This window comes from Apis florea, unplaced genomic scaffold, assembly GCF_048593485.1.
Source record: "Apis florea isolate Af1SG1 unplaced genomic scaffold, ASM4859348v1 contig_3078_pilon, whole genome shotgun sequence".
Lineage (NCBI taxonomy): Eukaryota > Metazoa > Arthropoda > Insecta > Hymenoptera > Apidae > Apis > Apis florea.
Genome location: NW_028256702.1, coordinates 2819379 through 2843053, shown reverse-complemented (window position 1 = coordinate 2843053; position 23675 = coordinate 2819379). Strand labels below are relative to the sequence as shown.

The 23675-nt window shown below is 17.2% G+C and overlaps 1 protein-coding gene across 1 annotated transcript in view; it reads left to right on the top strand.

Moving 5' to 3' along the window:
• The window catches only part of LOC100868349 (uncharacterized), a 34063-nt gene that overhangs the window by 4527 nt on the left and 5861 nt on the right, over window positions 1-23675 (top strand). The window contains exons 3-5 of the mRNA XM_086908425.1: window positions 12258-12411; window positions 14209-14406; window positions 19933-20325. Of these exons, the coding sequence (XP_086764551.1) occupies window positions 12331-12411; window positions 14209-14406; window positions 19933-20325 (672 nt within the window). The 5' untranslated portion in view covers window positions 12258-12330. The remainder of the gene's footprint in view (window positions 1-12257; window positions 12412-14208; window positions 14407-19932; window positions 20326-23675) is intronic.

Below are 23675 nucleotides of genomic sequence, written 5' to 3'. Positions count from 1 at the left end.
TATGATTAAGGAGTTATATTATTTTTACAAATTTATCAAATAAAAATTTTTTTTCTGCATATATATTCTTCTATAATAAATTTTTCAATATATTAAATTTTTAGAAATAATATAAAAAAAATTGTGAAGAAAGTATAGTAAAAACTGAATTATACTATTATATATAGTTAATCTTCATATGACTTTCATAAATAATTCTATATATATAATATTATCATATAATTCTCTCAATATTCGTTTGAAATATTTTTTGCTACAAATAATAATACTGAGAAAATCAAAACATCAAAATCAGATATATATATTTGAGTTTTGTATATTTTTGTATATTTCAGTTTATTAATAAATTTATTTATAGATAAAACTTATGAATAATTAATTTAAAATTTAATCAGTTAATATTTAGTTAATATAAAATTTAAATATTAATAATTAATATAAAATTTATAAGTAAAACTTAAAAAAAATTTTATAGATTTATTTTATAAATATAATATGTTTGCCAGCACTTATTATTCGTGAAATTTATAAACAGCTTATTCGGAGAAATTTTTCATATAAAAAACTTTTTTTGTTCTTACCGTGCGCGAGCCTCTATTAAACAAAGGAACAAAGAACGGTATTATCTAAGAAGACTGTTTTTGAGAATTTAATCGACACTTATAATTGTATATTTCTGAACTGAATTGTACTTCAGAACTGAATCGATCCTAATGATGATATATTCTAGAAGCGGCTGATTCAAAGACAACATTATTCTAACATTATTCTACTTCGAGGAATCTATAAGAGAAATGCGCCGATCTGTTTCTGTTTATCGTAAGATCTTTGTATACAGATCACCACTCAAGCGAGGAATTTTTTCGAATTTAGTGAATATCGCGAATCAGGCACAATATTATTGGTTATTGGCGTGCTCTACCGGGAAACTGTAACCTTTCCAATTGAATCAAAAAAAAATTTTTCTGAGGGCACGAGTTTCACTTGCAAATAGAGTCTCATGGTGATCATATCGTAGTCTGATCATCGGATTAGACAGTAATAAACAATAATTTGTGAACACATCGTGCTCTGATCATCGGACACGATTATTTGCTGATATTGTAAGAGACTCTGCTCTCTAATAGACATACTGCAGAATAATAACTCCGCTTGAATAATCACTTAATATCGTCCATCCACTCATCTTTAAGAAGTATATCATTTGTTACAAATCTGTCGAAGGGACATTCGACAAGCTTACATCTATCAAACTATTACAATACTATTATTACGGGCGCGAATATAATATTTTGTAAATACTTCTATATTGTAACTTAATAATAAAAAAAATATTGATTATATTTTTATTATTATTTTTATTTGCTTTAATATCATTTTATTTAAATATATGTTTTATTGAAGTATGTTTTAAAAAATAATATTGCTATAAATATTTTAATAATTGTAAAATTAAAAAAATTATTTATTAAAATAATTTTTATTAAAAAAATAATTCTTTCTTAATCAAAATAAAATATAGAAGAAATAGAAAGATTTTTTTTTCTTAACTAATAAATTAAATAACTTAAAACTTCTTTTAAAGTGGAATTAAAATATATAATGTATCATTTATATGGAAAATTTTCATATTGCATTATTTATATTTATATCTATATTCTGCGTAATTTTGACCATATGTGTATATTATATATTATTAATAGCAATTATTAATTAGCAAGAAAATAATAAAATTAATATATAAATTAGTATGATTAAATACAAAATAATCATATATTTATATTATAACTTTTGTAACTTTTTTTTTTACAGTAATAAAAAAAATTGAATACAGTTTTTTAATTGTTTAAAAACACTTAAAAATTATTTTGATTGAATTATATGTAAACTTATTACACAAGTTTTGAAATTGTTCTAATTATTTCAATTATGATAATCAAAAAATATCCAAAGGTAAATCAGGAAAAAGAATAGTTAAAGTATAATAATATAACAATAAAATATGAAATTATAGAAATTTTTTTTTGTTAAAAACCATTGTTATTGTTATTATTGTTATTGTTATCACTAGTGCAATCTCGAGATGATGATTGTTACACGACAATTTATTTTAATATATATCAATAATAATTTTTTTATAAAAAATAAAAAAGAAATTTATATCTTTAATTTTTGTATTCTTTTGATTTAATATCAGCATATTTTATTTGATTGTATAATTAAAATTAAAATTGAAAAATAAACAATTTCAATTTGAACTGATATACAAAAAAAGTGACAAGATAATTAAAAATAAAAGATAGTTAAATAAAAATAACAATTCAAATAAAATGACTTTTTAATTATTTTGAGCAATTAAATGATTGATATGTTGTATTAAATTCTTTGAACATTAAAAGAAAAAAATGAAAAATTTGTAATCTTATTTTGTATTACTGTTATTTTATAATTTTATTAATTTTATTTTCTACACTATGAATAACTGCTTCTTGATCTTAATTTTCAATTATATACAAAATTTTTTTAACATTAACATTTTTTTTAAATTATTTAAATTTTTAAATTATTTTTTTAAATTATTTAATCATATTTTATTTATAAAAAAATAATATCCAATTAAAGTAAATTTAGATTTGGATAAAAAAATTTTATTTCACCACATTAAATTATAATTTGATTTTAATTGAATAAATAATTGGAAATATTTCTGTCGTTATATCAAGAAATATCATTTGGTTTATATTAGATTTAAATATTTTTATTAATGCAGAAAGCTAACTTCAATAGTAAATCTAAATTAAATCAATCTTAAATTATTCCAATTCAATCCATTTTATTGATAGAATTTAGATTAAAAATATAAACTTCAATAGCTTCTATAAGGATTGAAAATCTTATTTATCTTATTATGCAATATAAAATGAAAGTTTTTATTTTATTATCATTGCTATTAAATTTATATACATATACTACATGTCCTAAAAATATTAGAACATCTGTAAATTAAAGATTCTTGAAAATTTGTTATATTATATTAAAATAAACTATACGCTCTATGATTGATCAAATATTTTCTGTTATAATATTATAATTCGTTAATAAAACTATAACGAAAGTTTTTGTATATTTATTTAAAAATCATTATTTTTTTTATTACAATATTACTTTTTATTTTTTTATATATAACAATTTGTATTTGTATTTTGCAATAAAAATCAATTACAAAATCAATATGCTATGCAGGAATATTGATTTTGTAATACATTGATCGCTATATTCAACGCTGAAGTTGCATTCAATGCAAATTATAAAAGTGTGATTAATTAGACTTAATACAAACAATCTGTTTTTTTTTTTAAGTGAAAAACAAGGAAAAATATATGATATAAGTATATATTTTAGTTTTATTATTATAATCTTATCATTATTTTTACGAGCTATCATTGCTAGTAAATTTGAGTTAAATTTAATGCAAACCTAATTTATTTTTATCTATAATTTAAATTTATCTATACTTATCTTAAGTATTAAAAAGATGTTACAAGATGTTTTTATTTTTTTTTCCTCAGAAAGTTTTCATTATATTCTACAAGTAAAAATAAAAAAAATTATCATAATTTTTGAATTTTTTATTAAATTAAGATGGAGCAACAGCATTAATTTAAAAATTATTCAGGATATTTAGACAAGTTATTATATTTTAATGATATTCAATTAATCATTTTATTATGTCATCGAAATCGATAAAAAAACCGTTTTTTAAATAATATCCAAAAAAGAATTAATTATCGTGATTATTTTTAAAATCGATCAAAAAATATATGTTGAAAAATGTATATTGAAACAAAGAGAAGAATATCTTTATTTAAATTGGATATTTAAGAAAAAAAAATATCATAAATAATGAAAGAAAAATTTATGAAAAAAAAAACACTTTTTTTAAAAAGAAAATATAAACGTAAATATTATTATTATTATATTGTATATAATAATTGATAAAAATATAAATTATTCATAAATATTATTATTATTATATTGTTATGATAATTGATAAAAATATAAATTTAATGATAGATAAAATTTCTAAATCTTGTGAAAATGAATAATATAGTAAAATAAATAATAACGGAATAAACAAAATAATATGATAAACTAGCTTGTTTAAATATTATTAAATAATATTTCAAATAAAAGTTAAATGATTTTAAAGAATGTATATATGTTTTTTCGTAAATCGATATATAAAGGACTTGTGAAGAATAATTTTATTTTCTTAAATGAAATCATGTAATTATTACAAATTATTATTAATTATATATAATATTAATATTAAATAATTATTAATTATAATTAATTATTACAAATTAATGAAATATTTTAAATGATCACATTATTTTCTTTTTAATAATTAATAATTTTATAATGTTTTTTTATTAATTTTATTATGTTAATTTCATAATTTTATAATTTATATTAATTAATTTTTTATTGCTCTTTATATTTTATAATTCCGGAATTCTATATATTTATATAGTATACTTTTTATATTTCTTTATATTCTTATATTATATTATATTTTATATTCTTATATTCTTATATTTCTATGTGATTTATTTTCTTTTTTTCTAAATGATTTATTTTTTTTTCATAACGATTTATTTTTTTTTCACAACAAAACAAAAGTTTAATAATTTAATAAAATAATAATATTAATCATAAAATCATAGATATGAAGGAAATGAAGAATGTAAGAAACCAGAAATTTAATTAAGTCTATAAAAAAAATTATTTACTATTATATTATATATCATCTGATATTAAGAATATTTTTCTATGTAATATTTAATACATATAAAATATATTATGAATAAAGAATGTATTGTTGATACTGTAATAGATTTCTTTGTCAAAGAAATCTTTCGCTACATCAATCGTAATTCAAAGATTTTTTACCCATTTTATTTTTACCCATTCAAAGTGCCATCAATGGAAGATAATATAAGTATGAGAGAAACTTTCACCTTTTTTATATTTCAGCTTTCATATAATTGATGCAGTTCCCATGTACAAATATAATTTAGAAATTCTTAAAATCGTTACTGAGATATTCATCATAAAAATACCAGATTCAATCTCTTGACAACTTTTCACACATTACTTCTAATAGTTGAATTATTTTTTTACTATTCCTTGATTTTCCTTGTGAACGAATGAGATATATATACTATAAAGTAGTCCTATCGAATTGAAAAATACAATGGCTTATTAAATAAGATTAGATTATATCATCACATTTTTTCACTTATTTTATACACCGAATAAATATTTATTTTTTTCTATTTGATACGCATTATTAATAAACATTAAAATTTTAAATAATGTAATTTATTTAAAAGCAACTAAATTTAAGATTCTTCATTATTATTATATTTTAAATATTATTTTATTTTCTTTGTTTATAAATCACATTTTATAAATTTGTTTGTAAATTGTGATTTCTTTTTTAATCTTCTTTCTTGTATAATATTTTTTAATTATTTGATAATATATATTTGATCTTATAAAAAAATGACATGTAATACTAACAAATTTTCTAATTTTCAAAATATTTTTAAATTTTTTAACAACTTTTGTTGCAATTATTCTTAAATTGTTCTTAATTAATAAAGAAATGATAAAATAATCATTAATTTTTTGTGTTTTTTACATTACACATTTACTAATGTTTTTGTAATTCAAAGTCGTTTTATAATATGTGATATTTTAAACAAATTTTTGTCTTTTTTTTATGTTACAATATTTATATTATATTTTATGATATAAAATATAATTTATAAATATATCTATAGTTATATAATATTGATATAAATATTGATATAACTATAGAAATACTTTTTTTTTTTAATTATTCTATAGATTTTTAAAAATATTTCTTTCTTATAAAGGAAAAAATATGAATAAAATGCGATATAAAGATTGTATTTTAAATATTACGATAATGAAAATACTTTTTCATAGAAATCGTTGTTAATAGTTATCTTCTTTTATTTATTTAATGGATATTCCGATTATAATAAAAAATTTCTATGAGCGTTTATTAAAGTAAAATTTAATTTACTTTAAAGTATATAATGTTTAAAGAAATAGAATCATATTATATAATTGTATGTAAGTAATTGTAAGTTTTAATATATTATTGAAGATTTGAAGTATTTATGTTAAAATTTTATTTTATTACGATAAAATTAGGAAAAATAAAATGTAAAATAAATTGATGGAAATATGAGATATTTGACTAATAATAATATTATTTTAAAATTTTAATTATCTTTAAATTAAAATTTTAAATATATATATAATTAGCATTTTTAAATTAAACTTTAAAATTTTCTAAGAATTTTAAAGAAAATAAATTATAGAAATTTAAAAAACATTGTCAATCGTGCTAATTAAAATACATGGATTTATCATAATTATTGAGAAAGTACAATTTAGATATATTATTATTACAAAATAATAAAAATAAGTTTTATTGTATTTGATATTATCTAATATGTTTATTCATTTATATTTATTTCTATTAATCCTTTGTATCAATATTTTTATTAATATTTTAACATGGTTTCATAATTTACTTTCTTCAAAAATGACAATGTCTCATATTATTATTCGAATTTATATTAATCTGATTTTATATTCATTAGAAAAAATCTTATAAAGTCCATAATATTTATTTTTATATTATATATTTCACATGAAATTCCTTTTTTATTTGATTAAAAATATTTCATATTTTTTATATTTTATACATATTATTTATTTACTGAAATTATATTATAATTATAATTAATAAAATTAATAAATGTAATATAATATATTTTATTTTTAAATTTATTATTGTACGAATATTTTTTAAATTTACTATATCTATTCAACATAATTTATTCAGTTATATGTAATTAAAGCAGTACAGTATTTTTTAAAATGATATTTTATTTTTTTTAAAATATTAATTATAATATTTATGGAATATAACTTGATTTTATTTTTTTGAGAATCAAATTTCAACAAAATAAATTTGAAGAAATCAAAAAAAAGTTTCAAGTAATAATTTGTCTTTTTCATCAAATTCAATGAATATTAATAAAATTCGAGAATTCATCAATTTCAAAATATTTCTTTATTTATTCTATAATAATTTTTTCTAATTATATATATTATAAAATGATAGACTGTCCTAAAAATTCATTATTTGTTTCATTATTTGTACGTATAGTTCTGATAGCTATGATTTAAGAAATATAAGTATTGTAACTTTTTCTTTTATAAATTATATTGTAAACTTTTAAAAATCTGTAATTATTATTTATTTATTGAAATTTTATTAATAAATAAAGCTTTACATGTTTTTATTGAAATTAATTACTAGGAATATTTTTTACATCCACTGCTATTTTTAAGCATTTTTTGTTAATAATTTTTTATGAACGATGAATATATCAAAAATATTCTCTTAAATCAAAGTCAAGATTATTGAAATTATTTTTTCCCTAGTAATTTTATATTTGCAGTATCAAGAAAAAAGTGATTTTTGTTTAAACAAAATGTTGAATATTTTTTCATATTCATATCATATGAATCGTGTATCATATATATGCTATATAATAAAATAAAAAACCTTCAAAATAAAAAACTTTTTCTTTTTCAAAATAAAAAATAAAAGAAATATTTTAAATATTTCAAAATGTTTATAATAATTTTTTTTAATAATTAAATTTTTTTTCTTTCTATAAAGATAGCAAATATGATTTATCTTTTCTTATCAAGTCAATGTGACTTATATATTTTTTTTATTAATTACTAGCTTTAACCGATTTCAGAATTTAAATTCGAAATAATGATCGGCTCATACGCGTACAAATTTTTACCATAATAAAGTTATATATATAAAAATAATTTCATATATATATATATATATATATATATATATAATTTATAATATAGTAATATAGTAATATATATATAAAATAATATAGTAATATATATATATATATATATATATATATATATATATATATATATATTTATATACATAAAACAATCGATTTTGCTGAAGAATGTTTTTGATTCTTACTAATTCTTGTAAAATTATTTAATTCAGAAAAAGAATCGAACTGAAAATATATAATCATATTTATTTGATAAACGACATATAATGCGTTCAGATATATTTCTTGACTTCATTCAAATTTATAATTCAGAAATTTTTAGTGTCAAACACAAAAATATATAAATTTTCTATTTTATATATTACTTTTTTATTCTCTTCCTTGTGCAATCTATCAAAATAAAATATTAAATATTACAATTTGAAATATTGAATTATACTTGAATGAATATTATATCTAATGATATATCATAAGACGATTGAGATTTATCTACAGATTTATTATTTAAATTAAATTAAAATTATTTCAATTAAATGTATTCAATTAATTATTTTAGTACTTTAGTGTAAAAAATGTTTCTGTTGTTTATATATTTTAATAGGTTGTATCAGATTTTTTGTCTGAAAGTTGGCAGAGAAGATTATAAAGCATTGTTTATTGATTAATAAAAATATTTTACGGAGATTTATCAGGTTTTTTAAAATAATCTGGAGTATTTTTTAAGAAATTAATTATCTTTTAGTATTGCATAATTAAAAAATAATGACTTTTTTAATAGATCATTAAAATTTTGTCATTAAGTCAAAACCAATTTAAAGTTAAATCTTTCTTAGATTCCTTTAACAATTTATATATTGTTTATTTTATTTGTTTAATAAAATAGGAAATAAGAATTGAATTAATATTTCTAATTTTTTTTCATTTGTTCATTTCCATCTTATATATCTTGAAAGATTTTTCAAGATATTTGGAAAAAATTACTATTTTTCCTTTATTCGTTTTAACCCATTTTTTCTTTTCAATCTAATCAATGGAATTGATTTTATTAGTTGTTTTTTTTTAGTTTTTTTGTCAAAATGAGTAATCTATATTTTCAAGTTTTTCAAATATTTTATTAAATTATTAAATATATTTTATTAAAGATTATTCTTTCTTTTAAGCATTCGAACATTGAATATACTACCAACGTCTTTTGAGTGATCTTTTAAGATTTAACATTTTTATAATTTCAAAAGAATAATATTAATTTATATAATACTAATTTTTATCTTTGACATAGATTTTTAACTGTTTATACCAAAATATTAAATTGTTCTACTGCATTATTTATATCTTTCTTTATTTTTAATGAAATATTTAACTGAAACAAATTATCAATAATTTTATGGAATTTGTTCTATTGTCAATTTTAGCGTGAATTTTATTAGTTTTTTTATTGGCCGCTAAAAATAAAATGTTAATTAGTGTAATTGTATACTGCAGAATTGAGATCTAAGCATATTTTAATAATAATTTTATTTTTTATTATAAATAAATATAACAGATCTGGTTTCAATGGTTTCTATTATTATTATTATTATTATTATTATTATTATTATTATTATTATTATTATTGTTGTTATTGTTGTTATTATTATTATCATCATCATCTATTATTATTATTATTAGATCAGATATATTGATTCGTTCGTTATGTATTAATTATTGTAATCAATAAATATAATATGTTTATTGTTTTATTTAATCGAATGTCTTGTGAATTTGTCATTCTGTAATTCGTCTCTTCTTCTTTAGTCTATGCTTTTAAAATTTTTTTCTATAACTTGTGACTTACTATTTATAACCGAATGATTGAAAGAAGATTATTTATACGTTTTTACAATTAAATTTTTACAAAAAAATCTAACCTAACCTAACCTAATGTTTGAGTAGTTTGTAAACTGTTAAAATGATTGAAGCTGATGATAGTGAAGCTAATACTCCATCATTATATGTATTCCATAATATTATATTCTTTATTCACTGATTGACATATAGTATTTTTTATGATTATTGTCGATTCTGAGCATTGCCGTTTGAATAATTGTGAAGTATGTGCTAATCTTGAGTATTAAAAAAAGTTGTATACAATATAAAAAATAATATGAATAAAACTATTCCATATTAAAACTATTGATTTTCTTATAATTGTTATTTTAGATAAATTTAATTCTATATAATTATATTTTATATAATTAATAATATTTTACATTTTATATTATTAAATATTTTACAAATATTTTATTATATTATATATATATTATATTATTTATTGGTTGTTTTTTTTAATTTTCTAATGTTGTTTATATTATATATTATATAATTATAAATACAAATATTTGCATTATATTATTAAATATTTTACAAATATTTACATTATAAAATACTTTTCAATTATTATTAAAATCAAAATTAAACATATATTCTATATTTTTTTAGAATAATTTATGCAAAAAATAATATATGATATAGATAATACTTATTTAAATATATGTATATAGATAACATTAAGATAGATTAACAAAATTAAAATAAAATAGCTAAGTTGTTATTAAAATTTTAATATATTATGATAAATATATTAATTATTTTGAAAATAAATATAATTGAAGATTTCTGATTTCTCACTTTTTATTTAATATTATAAATTTAATATTATAATTTAAATAATTATGTAAATTGATAATTTTATTTTAAAAAATTAAGATTAATATTCATTAGAAAGATTTCATTTTACAATATAGGCATTTAGGTAAAAAAATATTAATCTAAAATTTTTCATAATTTATTAATTTTTTTATAATTTATAATTTTGTTGTATGTATAATAACAATTTTATAATTAATTTATATAAATTATTCATATATTCATTATATTATAATATAATTGTCATTAATTTATATAAGTTAATTATATAAAAATATAAAAACAAATATAAATAGAAAATGCATAATAAACAAATTTTACGATACATTTATAAATTTTACGATAAGTTTAGATACTACATATACAATAGATCATGAAAATTATATATAATAATTTTTTATTTTTTAATAAAATATTAATGAACGATTTTTAATTTTTAATGAAGCTTTGTAAAATATAATTTTTTTACCAAAATAATACTTTAAGATGGTGAAATCAATTTTTATTTCATTTTTTGCTCATTAAATAATTTTTTTTTGATACGAGATCGAGCAAAATTATAAATTAAAAAATGTTCTAAACTTAGTGCTTTATCATACTATTATGAAAAAAATTGCTAAGCAAACTTTTAATCAAAAATTTAAATGAAAAAATAAAACTTTAATTTCACTTCTTTGCAGATTTTTTGCCAACAAAATTGTTTTAAATCGAATTTCTCTGTAATTTAAATTACATGTTTATGTGTTATATTATGTGTTATTAAATATGAAATATAGTATAATATTTATATAATATAAGTATTATATTTATTTAAACAAATTATTTTTCAATTCTTTATATTAAATATTATAAAATATTAATTATGTTAATATAGCTGAAAAAATAAAATGAGATATAATAAAATATTAATTATATTTTAAATTATAGAAAAAGAAATTATAATTTATGTTAAAGAAATATTGATAAAAATTAAATATTGCATTTAATAACGTATAAGATATATATAAACATATTGTTTCTGAAATCATGGATGGTGTTTCTGAACAAAAATAAACTGAAAGCAAAAATAATATTTTTATTTATTAAAACTTCATTTTTAAATAAATCAAATTTAAAAGATTTTTAAATACAAGTGAAATGAGCGAATATTATTTCCTCAATACAAATGAATTATTGATAGGAGATAATTCTACATATGAAAAAAAACAAAAAATATATAAAATTTTTTTATATATAATAATATAAAAATAAAAAAATTTTTTTTAAATTTAAAAATTAATTAATTTTTTTCTTATTTGAAAATTTATTTAAATTAAACTTTCACTAACTAATAATAAATGTAGAATTTTGATTTTTTTAAAAATAAAGATATAAGCGATAAAATTTTATTTTATTTTGTATAATTTTTATTTATTTTTACATGTAGAATTATCTGTTATCGAAAGTTCATTCATAATTATTATTTAAGTTATAAATTCTTATATTTTTATACTGTATATTTTAAGTACATTAATATAATAATAATATAATAATTATAAACTCTATAAACTAACTTTATAAAAACTAAAAATTTATCATATATTTATTCATATATATATTCATATATTCGTTTCAATATTTTAGGAAATAAAATCTACCAGAAAGATGTTTTTGATTATATTAATGTAAAATAGTAATTAACAAAATATTCATTACAATGAAGACAATTGGAAAACAAAATTGGTTTTATTTAATATCTATCACCTCATTTCTCATAATATGTGTCGTTGCCGAAAAGGTATAGTATTTACAAGACAAATATATTCTATTATCTGCTACATAATTATATTAGATACATGTTTATATTGATAATATTGATAAAAAATAATCATATATTTCATTTATTAAAATTATTATATTGTTAGAAATGTTAATAATGTATATTATATATAATATATATATTATAAATATTATGAATAAAAATTATTTAACATTCATAATAATAATAATAATAATAATAATAATAATAATAATAATAATAATAATAATAAAATGGAATATACTATAAGAATTGTTAAATTAGACTTTTTGCAATAAAAAATCAAAATTATTTTTTTTTATATTTTTTTAATGATTCGTAATTTTTTATCTAATATTTAATAAAAATTGTATCAAAAAAATTTAATGAAGTATATTGTTTTTAAATATTTACGAAATTTATATAAGCTTTTTAATTTTATTTAAAAAATAAAAAATGAATGTAGAATAAATATTTCGACATATCTTAAAAAATGAAAAAAATATTAGATAAAATAATAATTATCTAATATTTAAAAAAAGGCTTTCTTCATTTCATTTTAAGGATTTTTTTTTTATATTATATACATATATTTTGACATTTTTATTTTGTTAAGAGCATTTCGATTATATTTGTTGTACTCTTAACAATTCTATTTCAATTTAATAATTAAAATTATTAGTTAAAATAACTTAAATCTAAGTAAAATAATTGTTGCCTATTGTAGAATAAGTGCTGCTAATGGATGAAATTATTTGATATTGCTTAGTTGCTAGTTGATTTTTTATTTTTTCAAAATTCGATCATCTTGTCTCGTTGAAATATCACTGATTAGTAATTTTCTTTTTTTGGAAACTAATTGAAAGATATATTGATAATCATGTTCAATCTTTTCATGTTTATCAAATATTCTCATTTGGAAAGCATGTGATAATATCTGGAGACTCGCGTTTTAAAATAAGCCTTTTCTAGAAAAATGCTTCAAATTATGATGATCAAAGAGATCATCACAAATTGCTAAGTTATCTTTTGAAAAATCCGGTTTGCAATATTTATGATTATTGAGTGCAGAAAAAAGATCTCGAAGCATGGATGTTTATTACTTTAAAATAAATAAATTTCTAAAAAATTCAAAAATAATCTCATTTTGCTTATATTATAAATCAAATCAGTTTATGAGTTTCGGGATTCCAAGATTGAATGAAGTAGTAGTTTCTGGATGTATTGTTGCAATATTCGCTATAAAAAATCCGAAAATTTAAATTTAGTTTAATAAAAATTTATATTAATAATATTATAAAATTTATATTAATAAAAATACGATTAACTCATATAAAAAAATCCAATATAATTAAAAATTTAAATTTTAATTATTTTTAACATTATTTTATCATTTTATTATTATATTTATATTGATTATTAAATTGATAATAAAATATGATATAGTTATAATTAATACATTATAACTATATTATATTTTATTATTAATTTTTAATTGAATATTGATTAATTTTTATTCATTTTTCTGTATTTTCAAATTATATTATATATTTTCAGATTAGGAAAAAAAATTGTAATAATTATTATAACGATTATTGTTTATAATATTCTGCATGTATTATAAAATATTCTTATGAATAATATTGTTTATATCTGATTTTTGTTTAATATCTAATTTTTTGTTTTAATTTTTTAAATATAGATTACAAAATGCTTTTAAGATTAGACTCTTTTAATATTTCATTATATTATTAAAATTTATTATTAATATTTAAATAATTTTTTTTATATATATAGCAAAAACGACAAATATTTAGAGAACAGGTATTACCAGCATTAGGAGGCAAAATTCCAGAAGAAGCTTTTAGAACTGATCGGTTAGCATTGAATCGGTTAAACAAAGAAGGTATTACAGTGCCTGATGGTGTGATTTTAGATGCTCGAAATGTACATAAACACACTCAACATGTTCAAACAATGCCAGAAATAATAAAGGTATGCACAAAAAAATTTTATGTATTAAGAAAATTATATAAAATGCATTTAATTAAATGAATAAATTATTTTTAATATTTTTAAAATGGTAAATAAAATACTCTAATATTGATATTATATGTTTTTTATTTTTAACTTTTCTTATGTATTTCAATTTTATAACTATTATTATTATTAATTATTAATTTTATGCAAATAATAAATGTTTTTATTATATAATATAATAATAATAAAATTTTATTATTAATATGTAATAATGTAATAATATTATGATTATTATTTATATATAATTTTTATATAAAAAATCTAAAAGTTAAAGTAAACATAAAGTTCTAGCTGATTTTTAAAAAATAATTCTTTATTTAATTCAATTTTTTAAAATGATCTAAAGGAGCTAATTTTAATGCCAAAGAATACTCGAAATCACTAAATGTTCATAATTTAAAAATAAGTTTTATTTTTTTTATTTTTATATTCTTTTATATAAATTTTATTTATTATATTTTAGTTTATAGTTTTATCTTTATATTTAAAACATGTATTATAATATAATCTTATGATCATCTTATTTTGTACTTTCTAATCTATCGATAAAAAATTTCACTTAATTCTCTTCAGTACCATTTTTAAAATATAGAGTACATTATAATATATTCATATTTTTGAAAAATTCTAAAATTTTATCAAAACAAATATAAAATTGATATAAAAAAATATATAAATATCGATTGAAACTTATTTATTATAAATTATTTTTATTATAAGTTATTATTTTATTCTAAGTTATTAAATTTTTATATTAGATGAAATGAAGCGATATGATCAGTGTCACATTACATCCATTTTTATTCTACATTTATATCGTTGTATCGCTATCATATCTAATTGTATTATATAATTGTTCAATTGTAATTCTTATATCCATTTACTTATAATATGAATTAATCAATTTATTTATTATATTAATTCTTTTCTCAATTTTTCTCAAAAGAATAAATTTAAATGTAATAAAGCTGTTTCATTCATTTGTGTTTTTAGTCTTGTTAAAAGACAAATTTAAATTTACATTTTATAACATAATCTTAGTAGTATTCAAGAAAATTAATTTTTAGAATTTCGTGATTTTAATAAAAATAACCATTAGGATTACGAGACTGGGATCGATTAATTTTTCTATTTTTTAAAAATGACTCATTCTCTTTCGGCGAATTTCTATATGAAAAAAAATATGTAACATTCATTATTATGTGATATTCATATATGCAATGTTAAACATAATACGCTTAATTTTCATGAAAACTTAATATTATAAAAAGAATGAGGAGAAAAAAAGGCATTATAAATCTGTTTTAATGAAAAAATGATAAACGCAATAATTTTTTATTGATAGAAAAATAATTTTTCATAAAAGAAGATTATAATGATTCGACCTTAGACATAATGATTTGTCAAAATAAAAAATATGATAGCTATTATTGATAAAAGACTAAAGCAAAAGCAAAATTAATCCTCGGAATAAATAAAGAAAATTATATGAATAAGAAATATAGCTATATATAAAGAAATAGAAATTAAGATCAAAAATATTTTTAAAAGTTTAAATTTAATTATAAAAATTCATTTACTTAGAATATTGATCACAATAAAACTTGAAAATTAAATATTATCTAATTAAATAATGATTATTTTAATGAAATATTGATCAGATTTGCATGATAATTCATAGACTTATTATTAAGATCTATTGTTGATCAAGAATGAATCAGAATATTTTTGTTACAAATCTTTCAATCTTAAATTTATAATAATGAGAATTTAAAAACTTTAATATAATAAAAAGATAAAATTCAAGAAGTTAGACTTAATTCAAATGTTGTCAAGTAATGATTCTATTTTTGCAAAAAAAGAATAATAAAAGATGCAAAAATTAAAATAATATAAAGTATTATAATTATAACATATAAATATGAAATTCAGTGATAATATATAATAATGTTATAGGAAACCGTATAGGATATCACACAGAGTCAACAGGCAATAAAAATGCAAATCTTTGGTATAAATGATAAAAATTAGATAATATTAGAAAATTATAGATATATAATTAAAATGATGTGTATTTAAAATTAAATATAACTACTGAATTAAAAGATTTTATTTGTACCAAAATTAAAAATAAACATTTCATTAAGCAGAATGATTTAATTTAAGTTTTAATAATTATGTATTTCAGCAAAGATAGCCATGTAATTTGTATAGAAAATTGATAAAATATACAGATTGAATGTACATTAAAAAAAATATATATATATAAATATATAATTTCAAATAATAAAATTAGTTTAGAGGAAATGCTTTGAAAAATGATATTTGACATAAGAAATTGAAATCTTAACAGATAAGAAAAAATATGTTAAAGTTAAATAATCTCTGGTTATTTTATCAAATTATATGAGATTTGTTTAAAAAAAAAAATTAAGACTATTACAAGAATAAAATTTATTTAATTAAAGCAATCAGATATTTCCTCGTATAATTTTAATGATAAATATATTATAGATATATTAAAAAAAAAATCTTTTTTGCAGAAAGAATTAAAAATTAAAAATTGTAAAATTATAAATTTAAAAGATATAAATATAGAAAATTAACAAAACACACACAGAAAAACAAAAAGTATTAGATATAATAATAGTTAAGAATATATAAAATTTTTTATTTTAAAAATTTTTTAAATTTATAGAAATTTTCTGAACAAGTCAAGTTTGTTAATTTTTATTTCTTCTATACATATCACAACAGAATAATCTGATGAAAAAAAAATTATGATAAGAGAATCAAAAGTATTTGGGATTATCAAAAATATGCTTAAAAAGTACTGAAAGCTATGCCACAATAGCTTATATTCTAATTTCCTATATTAGTATTAAAAAATTGGATTTTAGAAGAAGAGTAATTTAGATTAAAATCACATTTAAGACTATTCATTAAAGAATATTCAGTTGTATAATCATGGTGCAGATACAAAAAAGAAACAATAAAATAGAACAAGAAGTTGATGGTAATAAAAAAAGTTGATGCTTATTATGATTATGATATTATTATTATGATTATATTATAATATTGATTATTACAAATGAAAATAAAAAAAATTGTAAAGTAATGCATTCAACTAATCATAAAATTATTTTTAATTACATTTTAATAAAAAATTACATTTATATAAAATATAACATTTTTATAAAAACATTTTTATTACATTTTTATTATTTTAACATTTTTATATTTAATAAAGACATTGTTTTTTTAAGAAAAAAGATAATATTTCATTAAAGAATTTAAAAACAATAAAAGTAAAATTAATCATTATATAATTATAATATAATAATTAATTATAATAATTAAGATATGTTTATACAATGAATAGATGAAGAAAAATAAAAGACAGAAAAAATAAATTAGAATAGAATAGAATAAGAAGAAATAGAAGAAAATAAAAAATATGGACATAAATGAAATATATATATAGTTTAGAATAATTTAGAATATGTATCAAATAAAAATAAATGTTTAAAAAGAAGCTAAAAGTAGAAAAAGCTTAGAAATTCATTGAATTTTGAATCAAAAAAAAAAAAAAAAATATTATCTTATTGATTATTTTGATGATTTTGTATATATATAATGGTGATGAATATGAAATAAAAACTTGGCAAAAAAACATTCAATCAAAGCACAACAAAATTGATATAAAGAGTTTTTTTAAATGCTCTTTCAAATGGTAAAATAGACAAAAAAATTTATACATTTTCATTGTCAATTATTTATCAATCAGAAATTTCTTAATAAATTATACCAAGTTTTATACAGACTAAACTAAAGATCCAAGAAATGGAATAAAAAGTTAACTCAAATTTTAAATATAGATATAATAAAACTGATCTATCTTTAAATAACAGAAATATGAAAAATAATATTAGTAATTTATGTTGATAACCAGATTATTATAATTAATTCAATAAATTTTTTTAATTTATTCATTATATTTCAAAGAATTAATTTTATTAATTATTAAATATCTTGGAGAACTGAAATTTTTCTTAAATATTAAAATAAATTATAAAAAACATAAGAAAGTTTTGACACTCTATCAAAATAAAACAACTAACAAATAAAACAAATTTTGAAAAAATTTAGAATTCAAGATTCAACACCATCAGATTTTATACATTTATGCAAATAAAAAATTAATTGCAATAAATCAAGTATATAAATATAAAAAACATTGATAAGTTTTAATAATAATAATAATTTTTCATTTCAAGAAGCTGTATAATTTTATATATTAATTAAACAATTTAGTTTAATATAAAAATAAAATATATAAAAGTATTAAAAAAAGTTTTTTGGATATTTTCGAGATATAAACTTAATTCGAAAAGTTATATTGATATACAAACAGATGAATATAAAGATGAACTATTACTATTTTGATTGAATGAAAGATGAGGCAGATAGAAAGTATATAATTAATTTATATGTATATTTTTATTCTCGAAAAAATATAAATAACTACTTTATTTTCCTATGAAATTGAGCATATATTATTGAATGCTGTATTGCAAATATAATATATGTCATTAAATATAAGAAACCATTTAGTTATGTAATTTCATTAAGAAATTAAATTTTGATGTTAGTAAGACAATCTACATTGAAAAGAATCCTGAATTTGACTCAGACATTAATGTACTAACCTCAAAGCAAAGACATTAATGTAAAATATAATTTTATGATAAAAAAACTAATAAAACTATTATTCAAACTATTATTCTACATGAAAATTTCAAATTTTTTATGTAGATAAAATAAAAAATTTTTAAGAAACAAAAAATTAATTAAGATATTTAATTTTGTTTATAAAATAAAATGATTTATTTTTGTAATAAGTAATAATAATTATATTTTTATTTTTGTTAAAAATCAAATGAACAATATAAAAATATGAGATATATTTATTATTTGAAATTATATAATCTAAATTGGAATTTTAAGGGAAAAACAGAATTTAAATTTAGCTATTAGTACTTTAGTAATAGTATTTGTGAAAAATCAATTTTTAGATTTATGATGCTAAATAAGGTTTGTTAAAAATTTATTATTAATAATAAACTCAATAATTTCATTAAGTCTAATGCAAATTTCAATTATTTCTAACATTTTATTTAGAATTTATGATGCTAAATAAAGGTAAATTATTAAAAACTTATCATTAATAATAAATTCATAACAATAATTTCATTGAGTCTAATACAAATTTCAATTATTTCTAACATAATAAATAAATTTCAATCGATATTTTATATTTAGTTGAATTTTCAGAATCAATTTTTCAAAAACTACATTATCTATATAATTATTCAAAAACTATTTTATGAATATATTAAGATGTTAATAATAAACTAGTTTATTATAATATAAGTTTATAATATAAATGAAAATTGATTAATATTTTTTTTGTTTTTAAAGGTATATCTAACACCAGATGGACGATATATTCCACCAGAGGGTAGATTTCATTATAATCGTGCAAAAACAATTGACACAACTTATGTTATTCGTACTCCATATTCACGATATAATAATCATGAGAATTCAAACTTTAATTATTTTAACAAACATAGAGATTTTCCAAAATCACAATCTTATACAAATTTTAAACAACTTGTACCCATAATACAACCATCAGAAGCAGAAGAAATTTACAAACCTATTATAACACCTTTAGTACTTTCTAATAATGCAGGCTTATTAGAAGAATCTTATGTACCTACTTGGAATATTCACTACAATTGGAATTCTATTTATCAATCATTTGATGATTATATTATCAACAATATAGCACTTTTTAATTCTCATCAGGTATATACTTAATATATATATATATACATATATGTTCTCAAATTGAATTTATTGATAAATATATCATATAATATTTTTGATTTTTTTAAGCAGTTATTAAATAATGATTAATATTTAAAAATTTGTTTTTATATAATATCTTACTTATATTATAATTACTTATAGTATCTATCTCATAAATATTAATGATTGCATATATTAAAAGTACAGTATTTTTTTAAAAAAATCAATTAATTCAATTAAAAATGATAAATAATTTAATTCATAGATAATTCAAGGATAAAATATAATAATAATAGATATGGAATCTAATGATAGAATAATAAAAATGATATATCTTTTTGATTAACTTGAATGGAAAATCATAAATTGTGGAAAAACAAATATCAATATATGAGATTTTAATTCACTTCGTTAAAGCAAATTATTTTCTAGGATATTATTTCAAGAGAATAGATTAGATAGAGAATAGAATAGATCTAGTCATTTTGAATATCAACATGAATGAGACTTTAAAAATATATTCGATATTGCACATTATGCATAATACTTACTTGCACGATATGAATCATAAGTTAAATTACTAGTATTGCATCTTTAATAATTACTGCATTTCCTTATTTAACAAATTTCATTTAAGAATCTCGTAGATATCTTTTATATTTATATATTTTATATTATATTATATTATAATAATTGAATCATGTTACTTTCACTTATATTGCATATTTCAATAGAATATTCTCTCTTACATAATTTCAACTTTTATTTTACTCATAAATATACGTAAATGTAAGTATTTTTAATTTTTATTTTAAAGAAAAAAATTTATATTTTTCTGTAAAAATCTCCCTTAAATATTATGTTTTTTTTAAATACAATATTTATATATTTATATATTACATATGTATTATATATATACATATATACTACAAAAACAAAAAATTTTTTAAAAATATTTAAAAATAATTTTTAATTTTATATTTTATAATTGTAGAGATTTTATTAAATTTTTTCATTAATATTATGTAATAAATTAAAATGTATTTAATCATAGAAGTATTTAATAAAAAAGTTTTATGTATGTATTATATATGTAAAATTTTTAAAATATATATATTTATATAATCTTTTATAAATAAATATGATTATTTAGTTAAATTATATAGTTTGAAAAAAATTAAAAGATATATTTAGAAATTAAACAATTTATTACATATATTTTAAATATAAAGTTCGTAAAATAATATTTGACAAGATAGAAATTAGAAAATTGTAAGTGAAATTATCATTTGTAATGAAATTATATCTAGCAAATAATAATTAATTTTTTAATTAATTTTTATGATTTTGTTTGCAATAAATATATGGAGTATAATTCTATATATGTATATATGTACTATATATAAGTTTATTTTTTAAGTTTTTTCGAAATTTAATAAATGTTTTTAACATGCATCTAACTATTTTATTATTTGATCAATATTTAATTTAAAACCAAAATATTTGATGAACCTATCATATTTATTATATTTATAGGATGTAAATATATTTATTTTCATATTCATATCAAATTTCACTTGTGTAATCCTAATAGTCATACTTATATATACTATAATATAGTGTTTTAATAGTAAACTACGTAGTCTATTTACTTTCTAGTCTATTACTTATTAATAAGATAGGTGTTCTGAAAAATATTAGAATTATTATATTTTTTATTTAGTTATTTATTAGTGAAAATGAGAAAAATAAATAATAAGTAAAACGAGGAAAATATTGTTATTCGACTGTTTCTTGATGGAATTTCGACAGTCTATTTAGGTGAAATGTACATAAATATCGAGTGAGCATAGAGTGTGGGAACAAATTCTTATGATAATTTTAAATAACATTGTTTTTGTAAAAATTTTTTACAAAAATTTTTTTATAGTTTTGTTAATGAGTTATTAATAAAAAATACTGGCCATTATCACGGGGTACATAGTTTAACCTCGATAGTAGCTGGTTAGTTGGTTATGTACGTAATTTGATATAATAAAATATATAATAAAAAATTATATTACGAACAATGAATGTATCACGAGACTATAAGTAATATAGGTATATAATATTCAATATATTTTGATAACGATAAGATTTTTGCGCTCAAGATTTTTTTCGCTTGGCTGAACCAATAACTCGAGATGATGTTCGATGAATTTTTTACAGTTAATTTAAAATAATTTCACACACAAATTAATATATAAAATTTTTATATTTTACTGTTCTATGTATCTTTACATGTAAAAAAAGAAAATTTGTTGAATATTAAATTCTATGTTTTGTGTGATATTTTATAAATCGCCAATATATATCCTCAATTTGTCAGAACAAATATCGCAGTAAAATGTCTTTCATCTTTCTTATTTCGTTGAAAGCAAACCTTCTTAGTTTCTATTAACGTGCTCTTACATTCACTGTTTATTATTTTTATTTTTCGCTTTTTTATACTTTTTACTTTTTCATCATTTCTATTTTCATCATTTCCTTCTTTCTACTGTCAATTTCTTTCTGAATAGAAGTAATTTCGTCACTCGATAATGAAAAATCAAACTCATCTTCACTTAAATTAATTTCATTACTACATTCTATACTTACAAAACTCAATAACTTTATAAAGAAAATAATATTTCTATTGCCACGATTGTCAAACTCGGATTATTGCCGTAGATACAGCCTAATTCGCGATCACGATTTAATTTGAGATAAGAAGATCTAGCTATTATAGACACTATATTATTTTACACTTAATAAGATTATATGTAATAAGATTAGAAATCTATTTATGAAGCGATATTCTAAAAAATCAATCATAAATAAATATTATCGTCGTTCGAATCTAAGTAGTGTCTGAGAATTACCTCTCGAGCTATCGCATCAAACCATTATTAGTTTGATGTTTGAGAGTCATCATTTGAGGGGGTATCTTTAAAAAAGACGAGTTTTAAAGTTTGTTTTATGTAATCCTGAATTTGCTTTCATAAATTTTTTAAATGGTGACTCGCAAATCTGAACCAAATATAAATTTTATCTACTATTTATTCCTTCCTCTGATTCTATAAAATAAAATTATACATATAATACCAAGTTTTATTTAGGGAAATCAAGCATATCTATCCATTCCAAATAAAGATTAATATTGTAATTTTATGATTAACTTTAGTAATTATATACTAAAAATAGATACAGTCTATAGTTTATTTATTATGATAGATCCGAAATAACAATAATCGTTCTTTAGCGCGATATCCAATAAAATCCGTAAAAATCCAAGAGTTTATTTAGTTCAAATAATTTTAAGTAATGAA